Here is a 27,970-nt window from a genome sequence, read left to right as displayed (position 1 = left end):
GAGACCATATTATGTCTTTCAGTACTTGAAGGGGGCCTATAAGAAATATGAGGACAATTGTTGTAGCAGGACCTGTTATGACAGGACAATGGGTAATGGTTTTCAACAAAGATACTGGATATAAGGAAGTCTTTACATTGAAGGTTCTGGAACACTGTCACAAGTTGTCAGGAGAGGTGGTAGATGCCTCATCCCTGGAAACATTCCAGGTCTGTTTGGATAAGTCTTTGAGCAACCTGATCTAGGTGTTTATATCCCTGCTCGCTGGAGGGGGCTTGGACTAAATGGTCTTTAAAGGCCTCTTATAAGGCAAAGCATTCCATAAATCTGTAATTCCATGATATTATCAACCCTATGCCCCCTCTATCAGTGTAGCTTTTTCTTGAATGTCATTTACTCTAAAGTATTTATAAGATCCAAAATCTAGATATGTGCTAATCAATAAACTATGCCAGGACTAGTTCTGTGGCCATGAAAACAGATGACATGTCCTGGCTTGGGCTCAATTCTATTTCCTTTTCCTTCTCCCCATTACAACTATGCAAAATCTAATCAAGAGTATTTTTAAGAGTTTAGCTAGGAAAAAGTCACATTTCTCCCCAGCTAAGAATCAGTGTTGTAGGATAGTTGTTCCCAACCACTGTTTATGTTTTGGAAACTGATGGTTTTATTTTCTTTGCTTTCTTATTTATTCATTCAAAATGTTATGTTTTACATAAAGGCAGGCAAACCCTCTGGGCTTGTACACATAAAAATACATAACAACACTGTTCAGAATGAATGGATTGTTTGCTTGATTTCACATTCTCTTCTGTCATTCCAGGACATTTTTTTGTATAAAAAACTACTCAAGTTGTTAGAATTATGAAGTTCCTTGTCCTAGGCAAGGACAAATCTGACTCTATGTTTCTCTGTCCAGGAATGTGTTCCTGTAATCAAATATTTGTCTTTCATCTGACTACATGTTTTGTTTTCTCTCACTAACCTGTAACTCATGAACTGTAATGTGTGTATGTATATATATATTTGAAGTAATTCTTCTCTCTGCTGCTCTACTACATTTTGTGAACCCTGTTTACATTTTTAAAAAAGGTAAAAAATCAAGACCTACTTGTTTTAGAATAGATCCATAAATTATAATTAGAAGCAAGTACAATGCATTTTCTGTCTTATTAGTTTTTAAAGCTAATGACAAAACATGAAGGATTTTTTGAGACATTATGTTCAAAATGATTAACATACTTTTGGCTTTTTTTGTCTGGGATTTTCTTGTCACTTTGAGGTGGGTAAAGGAATCAAAGACAGTAGGAAATGTGATCCATCCCTAAAGGAGTTGTTAGTGGATGGGCTAATCTCATGTATCACCTTTTCTTTGTGCAGTAGATGGTTTAATCCATGCTAATTTTTGAAAGAAATCTACAATAGACACTAAAAAGTCTAATAGTATTTTTTAAGGAATTAGTATACTTAAATCATGAACTGTCATCTAAAGGCAATGTTCTTTTTAGGTATCCATTACCTCAGAAATGTGTGGTTATCTTGGCTTGGACAACTGTAAATGATTTCAGTTCCACTTTGCCTTGGGCCAAAATCATGCTAAGTTGTCCAGAGCAGATGATAAACGTATATTTTTGATGTCATTATCGGCTGAACAGGATATGATTGTTTAGCAGTATGGTTTCAGTTATGATACAAAAAGCAAATATGGTTTATAGTCATTTCTTTTAAAGCATCTTATAAAATTAGAGCTACAATTCCATGAGATCACTTACTGTTTTGTGAAGTGATTCAGTTTTTGTACCACAGAAGAGTAGGGAAAACGTCAAGCTACTGTCAAACATTACCAAAGGAGAACAAACAGTTTACACTTTTGGCTGAAAAACACCCACTAATGCTGTCATGTTAAAACGAAAGGACGTTAATCTAGGATTGGATATATAAAACTTACTGATATCTTGTGGTTTTAATTTGAAGCAGAGACTATCTCTAGAGCAATAATAATAGCAATGTGCAAAGAGGAGTGGAATAATCTTAAAATACAGAACAAAATTGCGAACAAAATTCACATTACTTTGTCATAGTATGTGATTATATTATCAATACAGTGCAACCATGACTTATTATAAAAACCTCAACATTTATCAATAAATCGTGACAGACCAGTCGACTGTACTGGCAGAATCAAACTAAAATTAAGACTGGAATATCATCTCTGTCTCATTTCCTAGCTGTATTTTGCCATCCTAAGATGTCAGTAAAACGCTAGTGAAACACTACTCCTGAGTAAGAACATTTATAGATGAAATAAACTATTCTGGTTCATAGATGTAGTTGAACTGTCCACATGGAGAGCTATCCAGATCGTAGAAGTCATCTTCTTAAACAGGTGATGGTGTAATTATCTGCCTCATACCCCTTTTATTGTACAGGTTAGGCTTCAGAACAACCAAGACTGGTGGTGCCCAGGAATTCAATCTCCCATCTGTTGCCTCTTGTGTGACAGAATCCATAAGAAATAAAACCTTGCAAGTGGACTGCAGTTTTGTTTTCCTCTGTCTTTTGGAAAATCATTTAGAGCTGGGATTTTTGTGGGATATGGCTGAATCAATGTGAGGAGAAGGTGCATATTAATCTAGATATTTTTTTCCTGATTTTGCAGTTTGGGTAGAGATGCAGTTTCTGATGTTTATGTCCTTATGTTACTACTCTGAATCTCTCAGGTGACCTGTTTGTACTAAAACAAACTGCAGGTTTGTCTGGGATTTTGTGAATTGTAATGGCAATTCTGCTAAATTCTGTGTATCAGAACCACTATCAACTTTACCATTCCCACATTACTAAAATTCAGTAAACTTATGTTAAAGCTTCGGTCAGTGTCATTGCAAAGCTGACTTCTGTCTCATTCTGTAAATAACCATTTTTAAATAATTTGTTTTATAGTTCCTCCTCTCCCTCCAGAAAAAAATCTTCCCATCAGAAATCTGAACTCGCATAAAAAGGAATGCATAGAGCATCAGACCGTTAATGCTCTATTTAATTTTTGTTCCCCTAGGATTAAGAGAACCACCATTTATCTGTCACTCTGCTAGTTTAGGGATGCATTGCCAACATTCAGATGTTATATGGCAATAATTCAGTTGCAGTAGCTACCATAGTGCTTTCATAGTACATTTCAAGTTTGCATAAACAGTGGAGGAAAAAATAACTTCCTTAGAATATACTACCTTGAAAACAGGCTGGATGCCAGCAAAATGTTAAAACTAAATTACATCCCTACAAAAAGGGATTGTGGGCCTTTAGGATGCATTGTCCTGTGAATTACATTAGGTATTTTACAACTACAGATACTTACTATTGTTCTAGGAAGTTCATTGCAATGTAATCTTTCCTCTGCTATTCATTAGTCTGCTTCTGTACAAAGCTCACTGAACAAATGGCCCCATGTAAAATACATTTGATTGCAATGAAGTATAGGTGTGTTTGGAATATACCCTTTGTTCATGTGAGGTTAAATTCTATGTATAGAATTGCAGATTTGTAATACTGTATCATTTACACCAGCAACTCAGGTTATAGCCTCAAATTTTATGACATTAAGTTTTGAAAATGAGGCTCTTAGTCTTTACCCAGCATTGTCAAATACAGGCAAAAGGATCCCAGTGATGGGGCACATATGAACAAGCCATACCATCAAAGATATTAGGTTTTAGCATAGTTTCTTGTTTGGACTAAATAATTGCAAACCAGTACCATCCTCACCTGTCTATCCAGGCCAAATAAGAGGAGGCTGTCTTGAATCTGTAAAGGGACCCATAATGCTTAAGTAGTGTACTCAAATAGGAGTGAGAAAGTTCCTGCCCAAGGTCACTAGATCCTGGGACAGTGATGAAAAAAGCCACTCCCTTCAGCTGCTTTTAGAGCTCAGTGCATTGCTACCACAAGTTGGAATTAATTTTGCAGAACTTCACTGAATTTACCTGCCTTCAAGTTTAAACATCCCAGTGACTTAGGCCAGCTTCTGTACTCAGAAATGAGAGAGAAAGAATCCAGGGGGAAGTTCATTTCTTAGATCAGAGAGAAAAATGCTTTTCTTTGCCTTCCCCCCACACACACACATTCCCCCCAAGCCCCCTTTAAAGTCACTATTGAGCGTAATTAATCAGATGTTAGGAAAAGTAATTCTGGTGCCTCCAGCATGGTTCTTTTTTGAGACTGAAGTTCTATGTATGAAGTGGGACCTTGGTGATATGAAAGAAAGAGTATAATGATGGTCTTTAGTAGACTACAAGGTCAACACCAGCTCCCTATGTGCTATGTACTTCTTTTGATATACATAGATGCGAAGATCAAAACAAATGTAGATGGAACATCAATCAAGAAAAATACCTTTGTTCTCTAGGCAAGGTTTTTTTGATATTGCAAAACACACCTCACAATAGTCATGAATGTAAGTATAGAGGAAATTAATTTCACTGCATCAGTCCAGTGTTTCCAGATGGGTACAAAGATTGCACAACTAGTAGCATCTCAACTGTAAATTAGTTGTCTGGGCCTCAAAGTGTTTGTAGCCATTATCTGGTATAGAAATAAGCCTGCTGGTGTTAATGGTTTCTCTGATTACACGTAACTTGGGAACACTTGGGATCCTGGGAAAACACTGTTTTTTTTGGGTAATGGTTGAATTGGTTGAAATAAAGAGAAAATGGGGTTACATTATTATGTATACATCCGTAAATATTGTGTCATTCTTGCTGGAATAGAAAAAACTCAAGTGGAAAAGATTTCTTGGTATAGCCAGTAATATCAATAGGCTTCTTAGACTGCTACAAATCTAAGATTGTTAGGGTTTTCTGACATCAGGGGTGATAGCTGTGGTTACATAAATTGTGCTATTTGTTTGGATCTTCGCTCCTGGCAAAATATTGTTGATTTTAGAACATTGCTCATACTGCATTTTTAGGCAGTTTTGCTGGGAGGACAAGGTGTTATTTGCTTTTCAGTCTTTTAGTTCTTTGAGTATTTTTTGCCACTGTTTACTTTCTCTGAGGAAGAAGATGATTCTGGGCTGTTTCATTTTGTATTTTCGACACCCAAATGACTGTGTGGCAACATAACCTTTGGAAGGAAATGTAAATTATTTATTTGTATCTATAATTAAATGTGGACACACATAAACAGTATTCCATGAGCATTTGATTAGAAGCCAAATATAAGACTAAAGAAACATTCTCCTTCTAAATGTATTTTAATACAGTGTTTATTTCTGATCCTATGTGCAACATGTTTGTTGCTTCCACATACTAGTCACCAAGCTTTGTTACTCACAACACAGTTGTTGTGTATCTAAACTTTGGAGAATTGGGAACAAGTAATGAAGCTGAGGTCTAAAAAAAAGTCCCATTGGTAGTAGATTATTGAAATTGCTGTCATACTTTAATTAAGCAAATCAGTGCTGATAATGATTTGTATTGCTGAGATATTGTGTAGAGATATGATAGTGCAAATCTTTCATACTAGACAGGATTGAATTCGTATGCTTTTGAGGGGAAAAAGTTCAGATATTTGAACCTTTATGTAGCAAATTACTCCTCTTCTACGCTCCACTAGCCTAGTATTTAAGACCTTTCTAAATGAAGCAAGAAGTCTATTTCTTGAGGTAAGATATTAATCAGACTTATCCTGAGAACTGTTTTAACATCTTAAGCTTTCCTGAAAGAATTCGTCACTTGCATAAACCCATTTTTGAGACTGTTTTGTCCAGGATTCAAAAAACTCCAAAGAAAAATTTATGGAGTTCTAAAACAAATGAAAATGATGTAAAAATGTCAAACATACTATTATTCAATGGCTTTCTCATTTCTCACCCGTTGCAAGGAAGAAATTTTCTGACATTATTGTAAAGGGTAATACTGAAACCTCAGCACTGAGACTTTCGTCAGAAAGCCTCACAACCACTTGCTTCTCTTATTCCCGCTCCCAAAACTCCATGATGCATGAGCACTTTGGATCATAAGCCCGTTTGACCAGGCTTCAATGTCTGCTCCTGAATTTCTCTCCTTCCATTGAAGGATTCATATATATATAAAAAATGTTTTATGTGGAAAAAAAGAAGATCTTCTAATAAATGAAGACTGTAGAGGAAGGTTCTCTACTGCCTGAAATAAAAGGAGATTTGATGATGTTCTTCCATTTCAACTGCTGCAGAAGTGAGTTTTCTGAGATGTAACCTGCAAGGTCCTAGGTTTACAAATAGGAACATTCACAAACTGTTACTAAGGGAAGGATCTTTTCCTGCTTCATCCATAAAAGTCTGATGCATGCATCTGAACCTAAGGAAGTACCAACTTAATTTATCTGTGGTTTATTTATCTGTTGTTTCTAGATATTACAGGTATAGCAGAGAAGTCCTTTTCTTCCTGTCCATATATTCATGAAAGGAATAACAATGTCTTTCTCAGTATTAGGCACCAGCCAGGAACCAAAGCCAGTTTTACTCAGGCTCATGTATCAGGCCTGCAAATATGTTCTACAAAATTTCTTAGAATCCCTCTTTTAAAATTGACATTTACCCCCTGATAGCAGAGTGAGCAAGTTCTGTGTCATCATAGCCTCTCCATCCACAGTTTGGAGCATATATAGAGGAGCACTGAAAGGCATTTTCAGGCTGCACTGCGGCTAAATATAACCAAAATGAGCTCATATTTATTAAACTGCACAACTTTGTGTCAGGGTGGGGTGGAATCTGTTGAAAGCTGTTGCATACACAGATGTTGCATTTGGTTAATTAAGTGCTCGAGCCACAGATCACCAGGTTCTGTATGACTATCCAGGAAAATAGCTATCTACTGTAGACTTGCTTTGTAGCTGTACTATCCCCTAAGCCTTCACATCTAGATAATGTTGGAGCCTGGGCTAAACAGATATTTCTTCTGTCCCTCATTACATACATTTGATTTTTGCTTTTCTCCTTTTGTCCTTGCTTGGGGTTTTATTTTTGCTTTCTCCTTCTGACCATGGGATTAGCCAGGAGTAGTGCAATTTTATTGCTCAGAGGCAGAGAGGACATTTTGTTAGCTTCTGCTTGATATTGCTCATGGTGTTTGATTGAATTCAGGTACGATTTTGTGAACTTTGTAACACTTAAGCAAAAGATCAAGAATCACTTAATATACTCAGTAGTCACTATGTACGTGTCATTATCCTCTTTTGAATAAGTTCCAGTCTCAAAGCCACCAGATCACAAGATTTGATTACAATTACCCAGTTGCAAAATAAAAATGTTGCCATATCAGTTCCTGTTTCCAAATCCACTGGGAGCCAATCTTCCCACCTACAGTCACACTAGAGCTCAGTTGTCATTAGGAAAGCCAAATGATCTGTTGCTAAGGTAAAGTCTTTAAGGCAATCTAATGGTAAATACATTGCTTGCTACTGAATTAAGAAGTGTATTAGAAATGTTTCAAAGCTTATTCTGATAGAACTATGTTTGTACCCTAACAGATTATCCCTAAAATAGGATCCTGTGTCAGATTCTGAGAGGACATATCATTTTAGTACCAAGAATAACAATAGAATGGAAGTAGAATGGAGAATACAAAGTATATATGTTATTGTGAATTCAATTTTATCAACTTTCCACACAAATTAACATGCAAGGAATTAAAGTGAGCATAGGACATCTCTTAACTATGGGAGTTCCTTCTTCTTGTACTGCATTTTCTTGAATAATTTCTTTCTCTTTATGCATTAAACTCAGACATCATAAGCTATTGAATCTTATAAACTATAAAAGCAGGAATTCATAGCATGGCAAATAAATACTGAGTCATAATACCAGATCAGTCAAATCTTGGGGAAGCAGGCCTTCCATTGAGGAGGAACTTGTTGGCTGAAGAAATGGGCTGATGGGAACCTCATGAAGTTCAACAAAAGCAAATGTGGGATGCAATAGCATCATGCAACAGTACAGCTTGTGGTCCAACCACATACTGGTCTGTGTTAGCAAGAGGTTAGCCTGCAGGTCAAGAGAAATAATGCTTTCCCATTATTTGGCACTTGTGAGACTGCTTCTGGAATCCATGTCCAATTTTGTGCTCCAAAGAAGGACTTTGACGTACTGAAATGAGTCTGACAGAGGGTCACCAAGAAGTTTAGGGAGCTGGAGCATATATGACAGTGCTCAGAGAGATGATAGTTGCTGATATGGAAACATTCCACATCAGGTTTGACGGGACTCTGAGCAACCTGGTCTAGTTTAAGGTGCCCCTAGTTTAAGGTGCCTCTGCTTATTGCAGGAGGTTGGACTGGATGACCTTTAAAGGTCATTTTCAATCTAAACCATTCTGTGGTTCTATTACAAAAGGCTGGGAAATGAGAGCTAGTTCAGACTGAAAAAGAGGAGTGTAAAAGGAAATTTTATGCTGACTACAACTGACTAATTGCAGGATACAGAGGAGATGGAGCCAGACACTGCTTGAATGTGCATGGTAATGAACAGAATTTGGACTGATACATAACAGGAAAAAATAAATTCTGATGAAAGACTGAAATTTGTTGGCCAGAGAGGCTGAAGAAGTTTCCAACTTAGGAGATATTCCAAACCTGAGTGGTCAAGGTTCTGAGCCATTTGATCTAACTGGACCTATTTGAACAGGGTCAAACTGGGATCTCTGGAAAGGTTCCAAACTTTTTCTGATGTAAATTATTCTACCATTCTATGATTCTATATTGAAGTTTCCCATTTCAGATATTAAAATAGCAGGTGAGGTAGAAATAGAATACCTTTTATAAAACACATAGATGATAAACCATCTCAAATTTCTAAAAACTGTTTGAAAATCTAAGTAGCGTATAATTGGACTTTCTAGCTTCTGCACTTTCTGTAATCTTTAACTGCTGGTATTTCCTGGAATAGACATTTTATGTATACAAGGAACAGGGTTTTCTGTCTTTCATTTTGTCCCAGTCATTGTGGTTTGTTTTATCTATAATGTTGCTTGCTGTATTCTTCCGTAAGTATATGATCTGGCTGCTGTGCAAAATTGCACTTGGTGATAGCTTCACACATGTGTTGCAGCTCTGGAGTCAGAAGCAGCAAGATTTAAGCATCTTAAGTGTCTGTTGAAATGGTAAAGTAATATAATTAAGCTCTGCATGTTTCAAAATGGGATCCATTTTGCTAGGAAACAGACCCACAATGTTCCTAACAGAACAACATGGGTAGTAAGGTTTATTAATTCTACTCAAGGTAGCTTGGTTCCATTTGTTTTGCCCCTTGAGCTTTACATTTTTGTCTTCTCCCCTTTCTTCCAGTTTGCTCTGCCACCTTTGATTAAAATTGAGGATACCTGGACAGTTACATGCTTCTCATTAAATGAATCGAAAAGTTACTTTAATTTGGATACTCAGGAAAAACAGTAACGATTCTCATTTTCACATAGCTACCTCATGTGAAGCCCTCATGGAGGGAACATGCAGAGTTTAATCTTGCACATATTCTTGAGATCAGCATTTGGTTTTTTTTTTTAATAATCTGGGGTTCACATTTAGCTAATTGAATGTGGCAAAAATTAGACATTGCTGCTTCTTTGGCTTGACATTGTACATCGATAAATACAAGCCCATAATGCTATCACTAGAAAATATTACTGATTTTGCATAGAGAATAAATTTGAGAATTTTATCTATGTGAATTTAGTAAGATCTTCATTAAGTGAGATAGCCTAACTTAAACTTTAGAAAAAAATATATATTCCTCTCAGCTGAATGTGTGGATTTATGATTTAAGATGAGGCTTATTTCCCTTCTGTATGCAGGTGGTGGCAGGCTTTTAGAATTTCTTCGGCGTGATGGTATCTGCATTATAAACACTATGATTTTGGTGCTCTAAAACAGATTTCTTTAAAAACAATGGTAAAAAAGCAATGTGAATTTTCAATATAAAAAACACATTAAAATGCATATGTTTCATTCTTAAATAAATCTTTTGCAGACTTTTCTTTTGACTGGCACATGTACAGGGCAAAGATATGGACTCTGGTAGCAGTGGTAAGCGCTGCTGCTGAAACTTCAGAGGCAATCGTTAGATTTTATTTTCCACTTGATCAAACAAAAGAAGGATGGGTAGTCTCTGTCAGAGGGCTGGATTTTATTTCCCAAGGCTAACAGCCATTTCCAGGACTTTGTCAGACCTACTGAAAGTTTTTTCTACCATTGTCAGATGGTATTATTTAAATTCAGTTCATCCACTTGTGTGGGATTCATATCCTATATCATACAGTGACTCTGACAAGAAGATGCCTTTACTAGGACTGTTATTCAAAGCACTGTTGATTTTCTCAGGCTGCAGACATCTGTAGAAGAAGCTTGTAGAACATACAGCATCTGGTGTTGAGTCCTAGCTCCTCATACAGACCATATCAAACAGCTTAGAAACGGAACACATACTCTACATCCGCTTGGAAATAAGGGGTTTTTTTATGTTTAATGTAGATGTATTAGCTGTCAGCTCATATCATCAGCTAATTATTTTATATCTGAAAATTGTAATAGCATCCTCAGATGTACTAAACTCAGACAGATTTCCAGCTACTAATCACACCCTTCTTAAAATGAGTGTTAACTCTTGATGCACCCAAAGCTGGAGATCTGATTTCTAGTTCCAATATTTAAAGAAACATATTAGTGAGATGACTGCTGTGACCACTAACTTTCTTACCCCCAATTTTATCTTAAAGAATGACAAAAACACTGAGGAGGCATTAGTATCCTTGAGAAATGCTAGATCTGACACTAAAAATGTCAGGAAAATTCATAAACTCTAAGGAACTCAAGCGGCTTGCATTTGAATAGTAAATTTTCTCTGCTAACATATATGATGGCAAGAGAATCTACAGCAATTTCTAACAGTGCAGTCAAGTAATTAATGCCAAACTGTGGTTGTTAGTGTTGCTACACAGTAAGTACCTTTAATAATACATGCACTTCAACCTTCGAAGTTGTGCTGCAGAACCTTGTTACTAAAGGAATCATTCTTTGCATCCCAGTTATGTGAAATTGTTACATAAGATATTTGAGCCAGAAAACATTTTTCCATTGTTCTCTGGGAAGAGCAATGTGGATTTAAAAAAATTTTTATTTTTCCTAATCTTTCTGTTTCAGTCAGCCTAAACCTCCAAGAAAATCTAAATAAAATGGGAGAAATCATAGAACTGTTTTGTTTGGAAGGGAGGGACCTTTAAGATCATTGAGTCCAACCATTAAACCCAGCACTGCCAGGTCACGACCAAACCATATCTCTCAGCACCACCATCTACACATTTTTTAAATACCCTTTAAATCCTTAGAAAAGTGAACAAGTTTTAATATTTCCAAAAGTAAATTATTTTTGTTTTCAAGTTAAATTTAAAAAGCAGTTCAGTGCCCAGCAATAAGAGTATTAACCTGAGCAATCACATATATGCAATATCTTTATAACTGATTTTGAACAGGAATTAGAGCCATGACTTCCTCTTTTGTTGATTATCCATGTAGTAGGATTCCAGGATATCTCCTGCTAAGTTCTTGAATTCAAAGCTTTCTACATTTAAAATTGTTTCACCAAATGTAGAATAAAAATTGAATTAAAAAAATTTATTTCTATATTTTAAAATATTATCTGTTTTCCGCTTTTGTAAGTGACTGAATAGTTTGCCTGTTGAATTGAATGGTGCTAACACCTTTGGAAAGTATTGTTTTGCATTGTAAGAAATTTTAACAGTGTCTCTTGTTAAATTTATTTCTAGAACAGGCTGGATGAATGAATACTATACTTCAAAAGTTATTATTTATGCAGCATAACAATTTGTGTGTCAGCTAATGCATGTTAAGAAGATTTACACAAATTCGCCAATATTTTCTAATTACGCATATCTCTCCAAATGAAATAAAAATCATAAAGCAAAGCTTTTTCTTAAATGTTTTAAAATACTCATAAGTAATTCAGAATATTGTATCTCAATCTTCATAGTCATTTATAATTCTGATACACTGGTACATTTTTTTCTTGTGGGTGCATGCAGCTAATGTTAATTTAGATTTATACTCAAAAAGCAAAGACCAATATCTGCATATTTAGATTGTCCATGCTCAATTATGACAATCCAGCTCAATTTATGAATTAGTGCTACGCTATTCTGCTCAGCACCTTTGTCAGTGACTTGGATGAGGGGATTGAGTCTACTATTAGTAAATCTGAGGATGACATCAAGCTGGGGGGGGAGCGTCGATCTGCTGGAAGGTAGGAAGACACTTCAGAGAGACCTGGACAGGGTCGATGGGCTGAGGCCAATGGTATGAGGTTTAATAAGCCCAGGTGCAGGGTCCTACACTTTGGCCACAATAACCTCATGCAGCACTACAGACTGGGGGATGAGTGGCTGGAGAGCAGCCTGGCAGAGAGGGACCTGGGCGTGCTGGTTGACAACCAGCTGAATACGAGCCAGCAGTGTGCCCAGGGGGCACAGAAGGACAATGGCATCTACTTGTATCAGGAATAGTGTGTCCAGCAGGACTAGGGATGCAATTCTGCCCTTGTGCTTGGCACTGGTGAGGCCTCACCTCGAGTGCTGTGTGCAGTTCTGGGCCCTCACTTCAGGAAAGATATTGAGGTGCTGGAGCGGGTCCAGAGGAGAGCGACAAGACTGGTGAAGGGACTGGAGGGAGAGGCTGAGGGAGCTGGGGTTGTTTAACCTGCAGAAGAGGATACTCAGGGTGGACTTTAGCACACTCTACAACTACCTGAAGGGAAGTTGTAGTCAGGTGGAAGTCAGGCTCTTCTCCCAGGCAACTTGTGACGAGATGAGAGGGCATGGGCTGAATCTGTGCCACGAGAGTTTTAGGTTGGATGTTAGGAAGCACTTCCTCATGGAAAGGGTAATTAGACACTGGGTTGGACTGCCTAGGGAGGTGGTGGAGTTGCTGTCCCTGGAGGTGTTTAAGGAAATATTGGATGTGGCACTTAGTGACATGGTCTGCTCAGTGTGGTGGTGTTAGGTCATAGGCTGGACTTTATGATCTCAGAGGTCTATTCCAGCCTCAATAATTCTGTGATTATTAAATATAGTTAAGAATTTCAGAGTTTGTTGACATACACCATTTAGATGCCTTCTGAGCAATATTAAGGTCTGACTTCAGCAAATGATATCTTGTTGCAAACTAAAGGAGTTTTCAAATAGTTGCATATGTGTAATATTGAACGGTAGAAGAGTGCTGTAGGATTTAGCTGAGATACTGTTAGCATTAGCGCATTATATCAATATTTGTAAGATTCAGGTTCTCCAGGGTTGTTTCTTTGGAAAGCTGCATATATTCATTATCAGTTTAAAAAATTAGTATAAGAACTGCCTTTGTCTTGGAAATATAAATAAAGACTTGTCAGTAGAAGACGACTCTTTACCAAGTTACAAGAGAATGTATAACAAAGGCTGTAGAAGTCTGAAATTTCAGCTGAGCGTATTACTTTCATGGCATGTTCTATACTAAAAAACATTTTTTAAAAGTTTCATCAATTTGTTGTTTTAAATTCTATATTATTTAAGCAAATATTTAAATATTATATTAGCTTTTCTGCATACTTGACACGAATATAATTCTACCTTCCTGCCAAGTATGTCAAAACCCAAATTCACTTTCATTTGCCAGGGTAAATGTTTATTTTGTTTTCCCACATAATGTGCTCTTTAAAGTGTCACCAGGATACCAAATCTGATTGCTTTTTAATAGAGACACGGTGGGAGTTTTTTGCTTTCATTAGGAAACAGGATAAACTATCAGTAAAGCTTATGAAAATGAGTTGTACAGTACAGTAGAAGCTCTTTGCTCTCTTTCCCCTCATCTCAGGATTAAAAAAAAATAAATTTGCCATGAAAACTATTGTAATAGTACATTATTTTTTATGAATGCATGAAGGGTCTATAGTAGTTATGGGTGTTGGGGAGGGGCTATCACTGCTGCAAAGCAATAGACCAAGACACATGCAACCCGTTTCTTCTGCTAAATGCAAACTAAGAAAAATCTGTGAGGCTCCCTGAAACAGCTTTGCTGTTTGTTTTGCCCTTATATAGCTGAGATTAATTAAGATATAATTAAATAGGTGGTTGCTCTTAACAAACTGAGATTTCACTATTACATCTACATTTCCAGTAATAAAAAGTGCCTGCATATGCATCCATAGTTCTTCATAGGTCAGTAAATTTCGTTTTGACTTTCAGCCTCATTCCTCTAATCTTAGCCAAACTAACAAAATCTGGCAAATTTTGTTCACAAATTAAAATTTTGAATTTTAAATATCAGTGAAGTTTCATCTGAAAGTATCAGTTCTATTCTAAGGCAAAATAAATAATTTAACTATTATGTGAAAGTGTTAGGCAATATAAATATGCATTTTTTGAGATTTTTTTTTTTTCCAGAGAAGGGAATGTGGATATTTAATAAGAGGACTCCTGTTGTGGCTCTGGATGGTGATAATTGTTTTGAATTAATGACAGTATATGTTTCTTTGGTTTTATGTAAATGCTTAATAATTCTGTGGTACATTTTTCAATCAACATGGTGTAAGGGACCGAGTAAATAGATTGTTGCAAATTAGCCAAATTAACTGATGGTTCAAATTAACTTAATTCGAAATGATAAATAATATTGTTAAATCCTGGCATCTTTGTGTTTTCCCTTCCTCTCTATAATCAGAAAAAGAGAAAGTAGAGGGGAGGAGAAAAAAAAGAAAAAAAGCATTTCCCTACTAAATAAACTGCCTTTGGGAAAATAATCTTTTTATGATTCTATGTCTCATTTATACAGTGGACATAATGCTCACAAGGCATGAGGATAATGAATAGCAGCACAGAAAATTTTGCATAGTCAAGTGAATAGCAAGTGTCACATATTCATTAACATTTGACTAACAAAATATTCACACTGGACCAAATTCTGTTCCCAGTGTCATTAATTGTCTGTGTCAGTGTCTGTTCACGATTAATAAATAAAGGTATCTTAATGTTTTTGTTCAAAGCCTTTCAATTTAGATAGTAATTTTTAGGATCTGCTTGCTCTTCATACCTGCGCACAACTGTGAAGTTTTGATTTTGCTTTTTTCTTCTCCAGCTTTTGCAGGCTGGGTACAGATTATGACATCACTGCTTTAAGTAAAGTTTTTGATGCACAGCCAGGTAGAAACCACAGAATGGTGTTTAGGTGGCCTCAACCAGAAAAGTGAGGGAAGGTCAGGTATCATAATATATTAAGAAACCCCACATATCTTTTTAAGTTTGGTAGCATAGTGTATCCAAAAGTATTTCACGTTTTTTTGGAATGCGTGCATACATTTCACACATAGTTTTACAAAATTAGTGAGGATACTTTTTACAGCAGAAAAAATATTTTGCTGTAGAAATCAAAGGTGTACCATGAAATGGAAATGTTTCATTTGCAGGCTCCATCCCCACATTTCAGACAAGGAATTTGGACATGATATGGATCTGGTTCAAGTAAATACAGCATATGCAGATTTTGCATATGTTCAAGGGCTCTTACAGGGGCAGTGAGTCCCTTTCAGGAGGTCAGTTACATTTATTCCATAAGCAGTGAGATCATGGCTGCTGGGAATGAATTAATTCATTTTGTTATTGTCTATGCAGTTTCATTGCTTTTTTTTCTTCATAATTCCCTTTAAATTTTACATAATCTTGAATAGTCTTGCCATCTCACTTCCCCCTACTTATCTTTACATACTTTGTTAGATTACATTTTACATACTTTGATGAGGATGAGTGGAGTTCACACACACCCAGGGTACAAAGCGCCTTTGTATACAGTTGCATTGTTTTGAAATCATAGTGGGAACCAAATTCACTGAGTCATTCTTTAGTCTGGGCTTTTGCTTAGCCCCAAAAGGGAAGTTGTCCTGTTGATGATGATGTTCTTCAGTCATCAGAACAGGATTCATCTTGCTTTTCTGAGGATATCTGTATTGTGGACATGTAGCCCTAAGTCAGTGTCCCTAGAGCTCCATTCTTGACCTCCATGGTTGATGAACTTCAGACAAATTCATAGATGTGATTCATGTGACTTTTCTTAAACATCTAGTTTAGGATCAAGTTGTTCTCTAAAAGTGCCTGAATTCTTTTTTACTATAAAGGGACTAATTAGCATACTGCAGATGTCTAACTTGTTCAAGTGAATCCGATCTTTTGTCTATGAAAAATTATGTTTTTAAAAAGTCTGTTTTAATTAATATTTGTCTTCACTCAAAGCTTCTTTTCAAGTAATTTAAAGTTGCAGGTACTTAACATTTCTGTAATAGTTAAGATTTTTAACATCTGAAACTCTGTTTATTGGGGGGGCAGGGGAAGGGAACTCAAAACTATTTTTACTATTCTTAACTATGAAAATACATTGAAACTGGGATCATCTTGGTCTGCCAGAAAAAGAGCTCATGTTTTCTTCTAACACTGGGAACCTTGTACTAAACATGCAAGTACTCAGAAACAGTATTACATCAAAGACCTCAAGTTTGCTCAGCAGACTCATTAGATTAATGGCTGCTGCAGAATGTATGGTATGTTCTATAAGAGGTGGGTAAAAATGATAAAAATTCCCTGTATGTCTGTACTTTATAGCCAAATCAAGTATTACATTACAAAAGTTATTGATCTTTCCCAAAATGGCATTTTTATTTTATGTATAAAACTTTAAGAAAGCTTAATCTTTGGAAACTTATTCTTAACCCCCTTTTTTCTTTGCTTACCTATTAAAGTGATTCTCAGAAGAGAATCAGAAGACTAAAAATATGTTTACAGCATATTTTGTAGACTCTTCTCTATTGAGCTACTTTGTGCTTCATTTCTCAAATGATTTTTTTTTTTAATCTTGGTAGGTTTTGACCTACATTCTTAGAGCTGTCAAGCACAGCATACAGTACCCTGTTATTCTCTAGTCTAATTTTAAAAAAAGATATTTAGCATGCTCTTTTAGTAATATCAGCAATTGCAGGGCAATTTTGTTTTTTCCTTAGTGTAGTCACTTAGCTCCTTTGAAGCTACGATAGGTGTACAATGAAAAGATCTTTAGCAAAGGAAATCAGGAAATCATGCCACAAGATGAATATGCAAGCAGTTTGGGAAGCCAATGTCTTCATCAGTGGCTTTGTTGCCAAGCACAGGGGTGTCCACCCATGCTGCATGCATTTCTCAAATGTTCCAGCACAGCAGCTACTCGGCACATTTCCTTCAGACACGAAATAGTTGGTAAGCAAGTTAACATTTGGCCTCTTGCATTCCCCGCACACAAAGAGCTTTATATGTCAAGTGTGAAAGCTTTAAAATGGATTCAAAATAAGATTATTTTCTGTCCTGGATGGTAGTTGACAACACACAACTTTTTACCTTTTCTTTCCTTTCTTTTTGTAGTCTTCTCTTTTAGTCTTTCTGCTGAAAGAAAGATATAATGTAACACATTTTTGGAAGACTAAACATATGTTTACTGTGTCAGATCCTATCTACTGCATCCTTCAGCATGTTCCAGAGAAGGCATGCAAAGTATTTTAACTCTGCTGTACAGCACATAACAGCTTCTTAACTGCTGTGTGAGAGAGTAAAATCAGTATATTTAAAATTCTTTTGATAAACCAGTGCAGGAGTGGCATAGATGTCATTTATTGTATCTGGTTTCAAGCTGATTGCTTCAAGGTCATGTATCATTAGGATTTTCTGTGATTCTTCACATAGGAAAGATTACCAGCAACCTTGCTTTTACACTGATTAAAGACAACTTCAGTACTGTTGGAGTGACTTGCTAATGCCTCCAAGAGCAGAATTTGGAAACTTTCACTTCTGTAACAGAGAGATTGTTTCTTAGTTGAAACATCCTCTCTCATTTCTTTTCAATAGAAAGTAGATGGAAACTTAAGACTGTGAAAAAGAGCAAATGGGTATTCTGTAGACTTAAAAGAAAGCATTACTTACAGATTATAGGATTTTCAGAAACTTTCTGTGACTTCCTCAACACTGGATGCCATTTCCTTTAAACTCTTTTCAGCCCAGAGTAACACTGTGTTCACAATAATGTACTCATTATTTCTAATCTTTTTTTATCCCATGCTATTGATTAATTTTGAGTTTATAAAATATACCTTAGCAATGCAGAGATAAAGGAACTTTTTTTTCCAAAGCAGGAGTGATGTAAGACAAAAAAAATGGCTGTAATCTTGAGAAGTGAAAAGGAAAGATGATCTGCTCTTATCTTCTGCTTCAATGTTTCCTTGAAGATGATAAATGCTTAAGTGTATGGTTTAGTGGTGACTCAGCTGTGTTGGATTGACAGTTGATGATTGAACTCAAAGGTCTCTTCCACCAAAAATGATTTTATGACTCTATGTGAGGTTTTTGTTAAAACGTATTGAGGAGAAAATATAGTCTAGTTATTTATGATCGAATAGATGTTATTTTATGGTGGTTTAGAGCATCACTCTAGAAATCACCTTTAAGAAAGTCTTTAAGAGAGGAGAACTGAAGGGAGAAAGCAATTTTATTTCACAGGTATGTAAGTAATTTCACCAGATGAAAAAATATCCATACATAAGAAAACTCTCTAAAGACCCTTCCAACCTAAGCCATTCTATGCTTGTATGATTTAGTGTGATAAGAACAAAATTAAATCCAGTTTGGACAACTACTGTAGACAATGCATAGTGGGAACTGAAATGTCTATTGGCAAAATCCCTCAGCAACACCTGCCAAATACAGCAGAAATTACTGTGTGGGTAGATAATTGAAAAAAAGTGTAGGTATATCCAGGTATTTTCCTGGCCAGTCAGTGGTTTTGTTTAAAACTAAATTGAATGTGCTGACTGTCATCAGGATCTCCTAAGTGATGGACTGAAGAGTGACCTAAAAAGCAGAGAATAGAGACAGAAACTGTGTATTTGGAGTACTGAATTTTATTTATTTATTTTTCTGATTTGAGAAACTGCTAAGGCCAAGCGCTGGCTGCGTAGCCTGTTTCTGAATACACTTATCGATAACCCTTGTGTTTTCCTTTAAATCAGATTAAAGAACTCTGCAATTAGATCATCTGTAAAATGACCTGGGAATCAGAGTAAAATTTGTGTGTGTATGCTAGGTTTTTCCACATTGGTTTTCATCCTTAATGCGAACACGCCTGTAATTTACCTTCTTTGTGCATGGCTTCCTGAGCTGTATGGAATCACTGCAGAAGCAGTCTCAGTGCCATTAGCCACTCCTGATACCATTTATATCCTTAGTTATGGTCCTGTTCTCACCAGATGTAATGATTTTTTTTCATTGATGTATTCTTTGGAAGATAGTTATGTTCCTTTCCTTTGTGTTTGATACAATTTGCTTTCCTTGTTTGAGAGACTTGAAGAAGCCATCTGTTTTGAAGCAGAAAAAATGTTCTCTTTAATTTAACTATCACTTCCTGCCCCTGATTTACTCTCTTCTAGAGAACAGATTTTTACCTTGTAAAAATGACTCTTGCTCTGATAAGTAAACAAAACTCAAATACATGCTCAAACATAGCCATGAGCTTCCATGCTGCTTCAACCATGATTCCATTATTAATCGAACTGGTTGAGTATTCATGGAGGGGAAGGTGTTCATAATGTTTACAGTTACATTCCTTGACTTTTTTGAGATACAATCTTTTTTTGACACAGGACTCTTTGAGAAATACATTCTTAAATCCTGTAGTAAACATTTTAAGACGGTTTTGTTTTTCTGAATGAGCTCTAATCCAGTCTGATTTCCTTTCCTTATCTTTAGATATTGAGAAACACTAAAAAATCATGCATAAATTAACAGTGAAAAAAAAAAGACACATTTACACCTTAGTTATTACTGTGTATTGAGTGTGGGAAGTGGCACTTCAGTGCTCCTCTCTGTCTGCTCAATGTGGTGGAATTTATTTATTTCACTGTCGTTAACACCCCCATTTTAAAAGCATACAGGTTCAGTTTTTCTCACTGCAGAACACATTGGCCTTGGTCCAGGAGAACATTTTATTTGTCTGGTCATCTGTAACCACACAGACAATTCACATGCTTCAGTTTAAATGTGCACCACAGTCAGGGCAAGAGCGCACAGCACCTTTCCTAACTCAGCCCTTTAGCAAGTGATGTACAAGCAGATTTTTAAAATAAGAATTTACAAGGTCCTCTGGGAAATTTAACTCACAAGAAAAATAACCAATCTGTGGTTTATATTTCTGCATCTTAACTTATCCAATGCATGTTTAATTTGGGAGGGTTACTTCAAGACCATGGCAGGGCACTTTGGTGCTATAATTTCTTTTGTGGAATGAAGGTCTTGTTGGAATAAGGTACATCATGTGCTTCTACTCTTTTGTCAGAGAGCAGAAAGACAAACACGAATGATGGACTCAGTCCAGTATGCAGAATTCTGTGAAAGTCGGCAATTGAGTTTTTGTAAGTATTATAATGGCTGTACTGTATTAACATGTGAAATTATTATTTCATGTAACAGAGAACACAGCAGAACCTCATAGTTTTGGAAAGCACTTTTGTTTCATCCACAATAACAAAACATTAAATTCTTTGTCTGCATAACTCCTGGGAACAGTTAATTTAGCATTGTTCCAGGCTGACAGGCAGATTATTTTGTTTGAATATTTACCAAGCTTTCAGTATGCTTAAATACTGTGCTGGTGGAGAGAACTGCAGAGATAGGAGTTAATGTATTAAAACAACCATACTTGCCTGAAGTCTCTCATGGTGGTGTTATACTCAGCATATTAGTAAAGTTTCATAATTGCAGGTTTGTCAGAAGGCATCTGAAATTAGAGAAGAGCAGCAAGTTTTGCTTTTATTTCCCTATTTGAAGAGACACAAAGAACTTACTAAAGAGTCTTTTCTATTTTAAGCTGTAAGCTCCTGCTGTGGAATTTATTCAGCATTAGCCAAATTCATCAGTATACACCATTCCAACACTAATAACATGATGACAGAATTAGGGCTTTACTAGAGCTGAAAACCAACTTACTAGAAGTACTTGTGAGCCACAACTATAATGAGCTGTAAATTAATGGACTTGATCATGTAGCAAAACATCATTACAGAAGCAGTTAAGTGATGACTAAGGTTTTAGGTCAAATGTCAGAGAAAGTGAGATGAAGGATCCAGTAAAAATCATGACAAAACAGCACATGATCCTACAGCACAGACATGAGCACAATAGTGTCTTTAAATGAGAGACCTTATCTTGTTCTTCCTTTTAAATTTGATGAAAGGGTGACTCATTTATGTCAAATAAATGACACATTTGAATTACTGCTCTGTATCAGCAAATGTCAGCAAATGTAGGAAAACGTGGTTTATAAAATTTTCTTTTCCTAATTCAGTCTGTTTTGTAAGCTTAGTTATAATTTGGCACCACACATCTGTGAAGCATTAGATAAATGATGCTTCAGATTAGGGTGATTTCAGGAAATGAGAGGTTTGTGATAAAGTAATTTTTAAAACCCCAAAATAATCGTCTGGAGATGGAACAAATGGAAATCTTAAATTCATGAATTAAAGTCAAATGTTACTGACCAAGGAGTTGTGATTTATAAAAGGATCTCAATAGTATTTTTGCAGTGTTTTTAAATGACAATTTCTGTACAGTTCTTTTTCACTGACATTTAATGTCATTAAAGTATAGAAGAATTAACAGTGCTTAGAAAATAGCAGCAAGAGAGACTCATGCACAAATTCAGCTAGATAGAACATACTAAAGGCCATGCCAAACCTTTGCTCAAAACTAACACAAAGGCTGTTTTTTACTTCATTTAATATATTTTAGTAAAAATTGGATTGCTATGTTTATGTATTGCTATGTCTAAAGTAGTAAACCCTTTTTACTGTAATATTAATTGATGAAAACTGTCACAAGAGATTAAACCTCAAAGGGACTTCAAGAAGCCTGTTCTAACAATACACATATTAGTAATTATAGCTCCACATATTTCTGTGGACTTTTAAAGACAGACAAAAGTATAGATCCATCCAAGAATCAAGTACTACAGGATGACAAATTTAAATTCAAGGGAACACTGTGATCCTGCTGTCATCTTCACTTCCTTGCTCTGGATTTTTGTTTATGTCTTTAGAACCCCAATGTGGTCTTCTCATTCTCTCCTAAAAAAATATCCTGTTCTCTGTTTAACACCTGACTTGTCTTTAATTTTTTAGTACTCATTGGATACTCTTTGAAAGAGCTGTTTCAAATTATTCTCCCCCCTTGTATTTACTTCACTTTGGTTGCCCTGTCTTCACAAGCAACCCTCATTAACACCTCTGTATTACCAGCTCCTTTCTGCCCAAGTATCCACAACTTACTGTGATCAGCTTGTCCACCACTGACCTAAATAAGATCATCTTTCTCTTACTCTCTCAGCAAATATCATGTTACTTTGCCCCATATTTTCCTCTGTACTTCTCCTAAGTGATCTCGTCCATTAGCAGTGTGAAGTTCTCATATGAATGAGAAGATCTACATTTGCAGATCTACATATATCCTCATTTCTTTATATCCAAAGCACACTTTAAAAACCTCATCTGCAAAACATTTTGGTGAGCTGGTCACTACCTAGGGCCTGTATTGTTAACACAAAGACTTCCCAATTCTTCTGTCCTTCGTTTGTCTTCAATATTGTTCATACAACTATGTAATGTTATCTAGATTCAGATTTGTGTTGATTTCTTCTAGTGCTTTCTGTCATTCATCAAAGATGAATATTTCTTTTTTAATAATATGTTCAAAATCATGTTCCTTAGGTAGTCCCTTCCTTGTTCTGAAACCTCCCATATGATTGATAACTGTATGCTTTACTCTTTACTCTATGCTGCTTATTGGTCTCCAAAATGTTTACCCTCTAGTTCCATTTTCATAATTCTTTCCTTGGCTGGTCAAATCCCATTCACACTCCTTGTGTCATAGTATTTTTTTGCAGTATTTTCTGTGACTGGAAAAAACACATTATTTTGGCATACCTGTTGCTAACTTTTCCTTTCTCCCATATGGTTTTAACTGACAGCAAAGAAAGCTTCCAAGTTTCGTGACTGGTTGGACTGTAGCAGTATGGAAATAAAGCCAAATGCAGTCGCAATGGAGATTTTGGCATATTTAGCATATGAGACTGTGGCACAGGTAAGGGAGTATAATGATTTAACTCTAGTTAAGCAAAATGGATTAATTACCCTTGCATGTACTTCAGCCTCAAGTGATAGTGGTATAAGCCCCTTCAGAAGCATGCAGTCACCACTTCAGCCAACCAAGCTGAGTGGATTCCTGTCTCTTTCAACTTACTGTATGAGATGCATACTATACTCCATTCATCCATGTGATGCACAAATAGAAATGTTTTGTAATAGTTACAGAGAACAGAGTCCAGCACGAACTTTATTCAAGTCCAGACTGAAACCACATACTTCACTATGTGACCTTTGGCAGTGCACTGAGGCTCATTCAAACCCATTGCACAATTGAATTAAAAAGTAGGATTTCCTGGAAAACAAAATGTTACCTTAGTGCCAAGCCGAGCCCTCTTGGGTAGATAGATTACTCCATATATTTACAGAAGTAGAGGAAAAAAAAAAGGTTCCTTGGGCTGAAATATCTCTGAATAGCTTTGTTTTCAACTAGAAACACTAAGAATAATCTGCCTCAACCCGCAACTCCTCTCTCTCTTCATTGTTACAATGCAATTCTTACAAAGTATTGTGTCAGTAAATGTGTCTGTTTCTTGGCTGCTTTTGCCTCTTCAGTTGGTGGACTTGGCCCTTTTGGTTAAGCAGGACATGGCTCCCAAAGCTGGTGACCCATTCAGTCACGCCATATCTGCCACCTTCATACAGTATCACAACTCTACTGAGGTAAACCTTGCTTTTTCACAGATTAATGCATTTTATGTTTTATTTTAACATTTATTTGGAATTTCATTTCTTTCAAAGTAGATGTCATTTTATCTGGTGTTGATAATTCTGTTATTGAGTTTATGAACATTGTAGTTATGGATTGAGATGGAATATTAAATTATAGCTACAAATTTTAAATTCTTAGCAGCATCTTTGTATTCAAGTATAAATGCTCTTTTCATGGGTGGAAAGTCCTTCTCCTGTACTGAAGGCTCTCTCTATTGCAGATTTGGAGATTAAAGTTTTTAACAGTGGTGAGTGAAGTAACTCCTGTATTGCATGCATTGCTCTGATGCAGGTATTATAGTGACCTCTAGAATAAGCAAACTCAATTCTATATTAAATATCTTCTAGCAATAGATCTAAGAGGCATAATTTTTTTGTGTGGTTCGATTATATAATGGTTCTTTGACATTTTGCTTTTATAGCCACATCTCTTAGGGCAATCTACAAGTGTGAAGACTAGTCTTGATTCTCCTGAAAACACACCACCACCTACACCCACACCCCCAGCATCAGCAGGACAGCAACATCTTGGGAAAACCCCATCAGGAAGCCTGGGGAATGGTGGAGTTGGACAGGACTCCACCAAATCCAAACAAAGAAAAAGGAAAAAGGTATTTAGTGCAAAAGTCTGAAAATGATACCAAAGCATGTTCAGAAAATAACATTTTAAATATTAATTTTAACCCATGTCAGATGCTAACTACTAATATTATTTTAGGGCCAAATGTGTGGTTTTCCCTGTCAGGCTATAGCTTCTCAGTAAAGCCTGCAAACTAAGTTTTGTTAACAGCTGCTGCTTCTAAGATAAACTGCTCCGATACAGCTGCAGCAGGAGATGCCACCCCAAACAATCATCCCCTTCTCTGACAGTAGGAACTAGCATAGCAAAGTAGGCAAAGAGATGGTTATGATTTTCCTGCTGTCAGCAGCCTTAGGCAACTGCCTTCTTTGAGTATAACAACTTTGACTGACCTGCTTTATTTTTATGCCAATTAGCTGCATTCAATCTAAATATTTGTTTACTTTGTGAAAAATATGGTTTTTGCAATATTCAGACATAAAATGCAAATATTAAAATTCCTGTTTTCAGTTGTAGACCCTTGGTATTCTATCTGAGGGAGATATATGTACCTTAAAACCACAAGGGAAATAAAGTTGATTAAATAACCTGGGTAGGAAGTGCTGTGTTAGTCATATAGGGCCTTCTGGAAAAAATGTGATGGCAGTACTCATTTTGCTGCAAAGCAATGGAGTGACTTGTGATTTTCTCCTATGTATTATTATTCTCCTAAAACAACTACTCATTTTTCATCCAATTCAACCAGTGATTTTTACAATGGCAGATAGAAAAATATGTATTTTCTCTAGTGTCAGTGCTGCAGATCATAGAATCTTAGATTTGGGTTGGAAGGGACCTTAAAAACCATCTAGCTTCAACCTCCTTGCCATGGGCAGGGACACCTTCCACATTTTCTCTGCCCTTACAATACTCCATTTAAAAAGCCTTTAGTGGATCCTATAAACCTCTCTGAAGACTTTTGCATTTTACTCTTCCTTTTTTATATTACATTTGACTATGTTTTGTTTCTGTGGTAGATTTCCATTCCTAAGAATAAGGATTTAGCTTGAGATGTAATTTTTGATACATCATATTTCACTAGTGTTGTGAGTTTATTTTAAATTCTTAATGTTTGACTTAATGCTTTTAAAAATAATTAGAGTCTACAAAGTGCACAGTTTTAATGAAATGTTCCCATGTCTTATCCAATTTGGTTAGGTATATCCTGGATGTAACTGAAATATTGAGACAAACAAGTTAACTTAGTGAAGAATGTTATTCTTAGTCCATGAAAGCCCAGTCCAGCAGAAAATACTTGAGTTTCATATTCCCTTTATGAATGTCAATCATCAAGGGAAGAATCTGCCATCCTATTATGAATAATTCTGTGCATACACACCCAAGCTTCAGCAGACTCAGCACTCTTAAAAAATTATATAAAAGCATTAGTATATGATGTAAGTATATGAGGGGGAGAATGTTTGTGTACATTAAACTACAGTGCTCATTTTCATTTTTTGTCATTCTTAGTTCATTCACTAATATAATTTTCATTACTTTATTACCAAGTAGCCATCATTCTGTTAAATTGTCTGAATTCTGGCAAATAGCTGTGTCTAGATGGCACCTAAACCAACATTTCAGTCTAACTATCAGTGAGAAGAGAATAAGTATTTTTGTAAAATCAATGGATCAGGTAGAAGTGAATTAGCATTTTTTCTATCTAGGGTCCTTAATCCAAAAATTCATTTGAAAGCATTTCAGTTTGAGGTAATTAAAATTGTTTTGCGTCCCCCTAACACTACTATGTCAGGTTTTGTTCAAATGTCAGTCTGATATTACTCAATGGTGATTTTGGTGTCAAATTGCTTTCTACTTTGGGTACTTGTTCAATATTTTCCCCACTCCTTGACATCATAATGAGAGCCTGAAATGTTTTAAAAATAGTTTCTGTGGTTATTACAGTGTGACTTATATGACCCTTTCATTTTTGTTTGAACATTTTCTGCTCTTTTCAATTGCAACATAGAGCAGCAGTAGGTGAAAGATTTAAGAGGACAAATATGGTGTTCCTTGGGTCTCTTAAGCAAAGTTCATGTAAAAGTCCTCTTTGATTTGTTAATAGCTTTTTTTCTCTAATGTAGTGTATGGCTGCACGGATGTGTATTCTCAGAAAAAAAAAGGTCCATCTTATAAAGGTTTATTTTCATACTTTATGCACTGTAGGTCTGTTGTGTGTTTTTGATTTAGTAACAATTTATGTGTTTTTCTGTTGCAGAGCACTGCAGCCTGTGGTATAGAGGCTCAAAGCGATGCCATCCAGCCCAGCCACATCAGAGAGGCTATTCGACGCTATGGCCACAAGATTGGCCCCCTTTCCCCATTCACAGTACGTAATAACAGAGTTATAAAAAGTTATATTTATAATCTTAAAGAACTTTGATTTTCAAGTGGTCAAATGAAGAAGCTTTGGAATTGTTGAGAGCAATTTGTGGTGACTGTAATTTTCTTTATAAAAGTGGCATAATCCTCTTGGGAAATAAAACTTAGTAATTTTTGTCTCATTTTGGAAAGACAAAAAAAGTGTTGTTTTTTTCTTTTAAATATTATTTTCTTTCAATTACAAAATATGCTTTTTTGTTAGTGTTTGAATTTTTGTTTTTGCAACGTTTAGGCTTACAGTTATTTTAAATTATATGTATTCCAATATGTTGAGGAGCACTTTATATTCTAAAATTAGTTGTGTGTCAGATACTGGTCCTATTGGAAGTTGAACTCTCAAGTGACACATTTATGGTTGGAGAAAGAAGAGAATTGTTTCTTTATACAACTTTGAACCTCCACTAAAATGTAATAGAACTGAGTTTGTGGTAAAACACTGATGGGATATGAGGTTTAGCCATCATTTTCTTCTATGCAAATTGCAAATCCATTGTTTGGAGCAGGCGAACAAATTTTTTATTTAATTTTCTTAGCTAATCAAAATGTGAAAATAGTCTCTCCAATGCCATAAATTGGGATTTCTTCCTTGCTTACCTCAGAATATCTACATTCAGGAATAAAATATAAAAGAAATAATTATGGGAAAAGAAAAAAGCAACAAAACAAAACCCAGCAAACTGCATCTGAGCTCCTAAATATAAGGAAAAAATTATCTGATTTTGGAGAGATATTAGGATGGAGAATTATTCTGAATTAGAGAAAATTCATCTCACAAAAAAATATACAGAAATATGTGAAGGCCATAAATATGAAGGAAATAGTGATTTTGGAAGCGAGGAACACAAAATAGAGAATTGTCTTTAGCAGAAGAAGAAAAGATGCTACCAAGAAAATGTCAATAGATTATGAAAACAGAATGTATTTATTATAAAGTAGAAAATAATTCCTTCTCTAACCTTCCCTAAAAGTGTTTTGGTTAATTAATAACCAGAGTTTGA

The 27,970-nt window shown here is 35.8% G+C and overlaps 1 protein-coding gene across 1 annotated transcript in view; it reads left to right on the top strand.

Moving 5' to 3' along the window:
- Positions 1-27,729, top strand: part of SUPT3H (SPT3 homolog, SAGA and STAGA complex component) — a 31,403-nt gene extending 3,674 nt beyond the window's left edge. Inside the window, exons 4-8 of the mRNA XM_054383780.1 lie at positions 20,401-20,476; positions 23,086-23,198; positions 23,816-23,923; positions 26,809-26,919; positions 27,646-27,729. Coding sequence (XP_054239755.1) covers positions 20,401-20,476; positions 23,086-23,198; positions 23,816-23,923; positions 26,809-26,919; positions 27,646-27,729 — 492 coding nt within the window. The remainder of the gene's footprint in view (positions 1-20,400; positions 20,477-23,085; positions 23,199-23,815; positions 23,924-26,808; positions 26,920-27,645) is intronic.
- The last annotated feature ends 241 nt before the right edge of the window (positions 27,730-27,970 follow it).

Source organism: Indicator indicator, chromosome 9 (assembly GCF_027791375.1).
Source record: "Indicator indicator isolate 239-I01 chromosome 9, UM_Iind_1.1, whole genome shotgun sequence".
Lineage (NCBI taxonomy): Eukaryota > Metazoa > Chordata > Aves > Piciformes > Indicatoridae > Indicator > Indicator indicator.
Note: the sequence above shows the minus strand (reverse complement) of the source record. Positions and strands in the feature narration are given on the sequence as shown.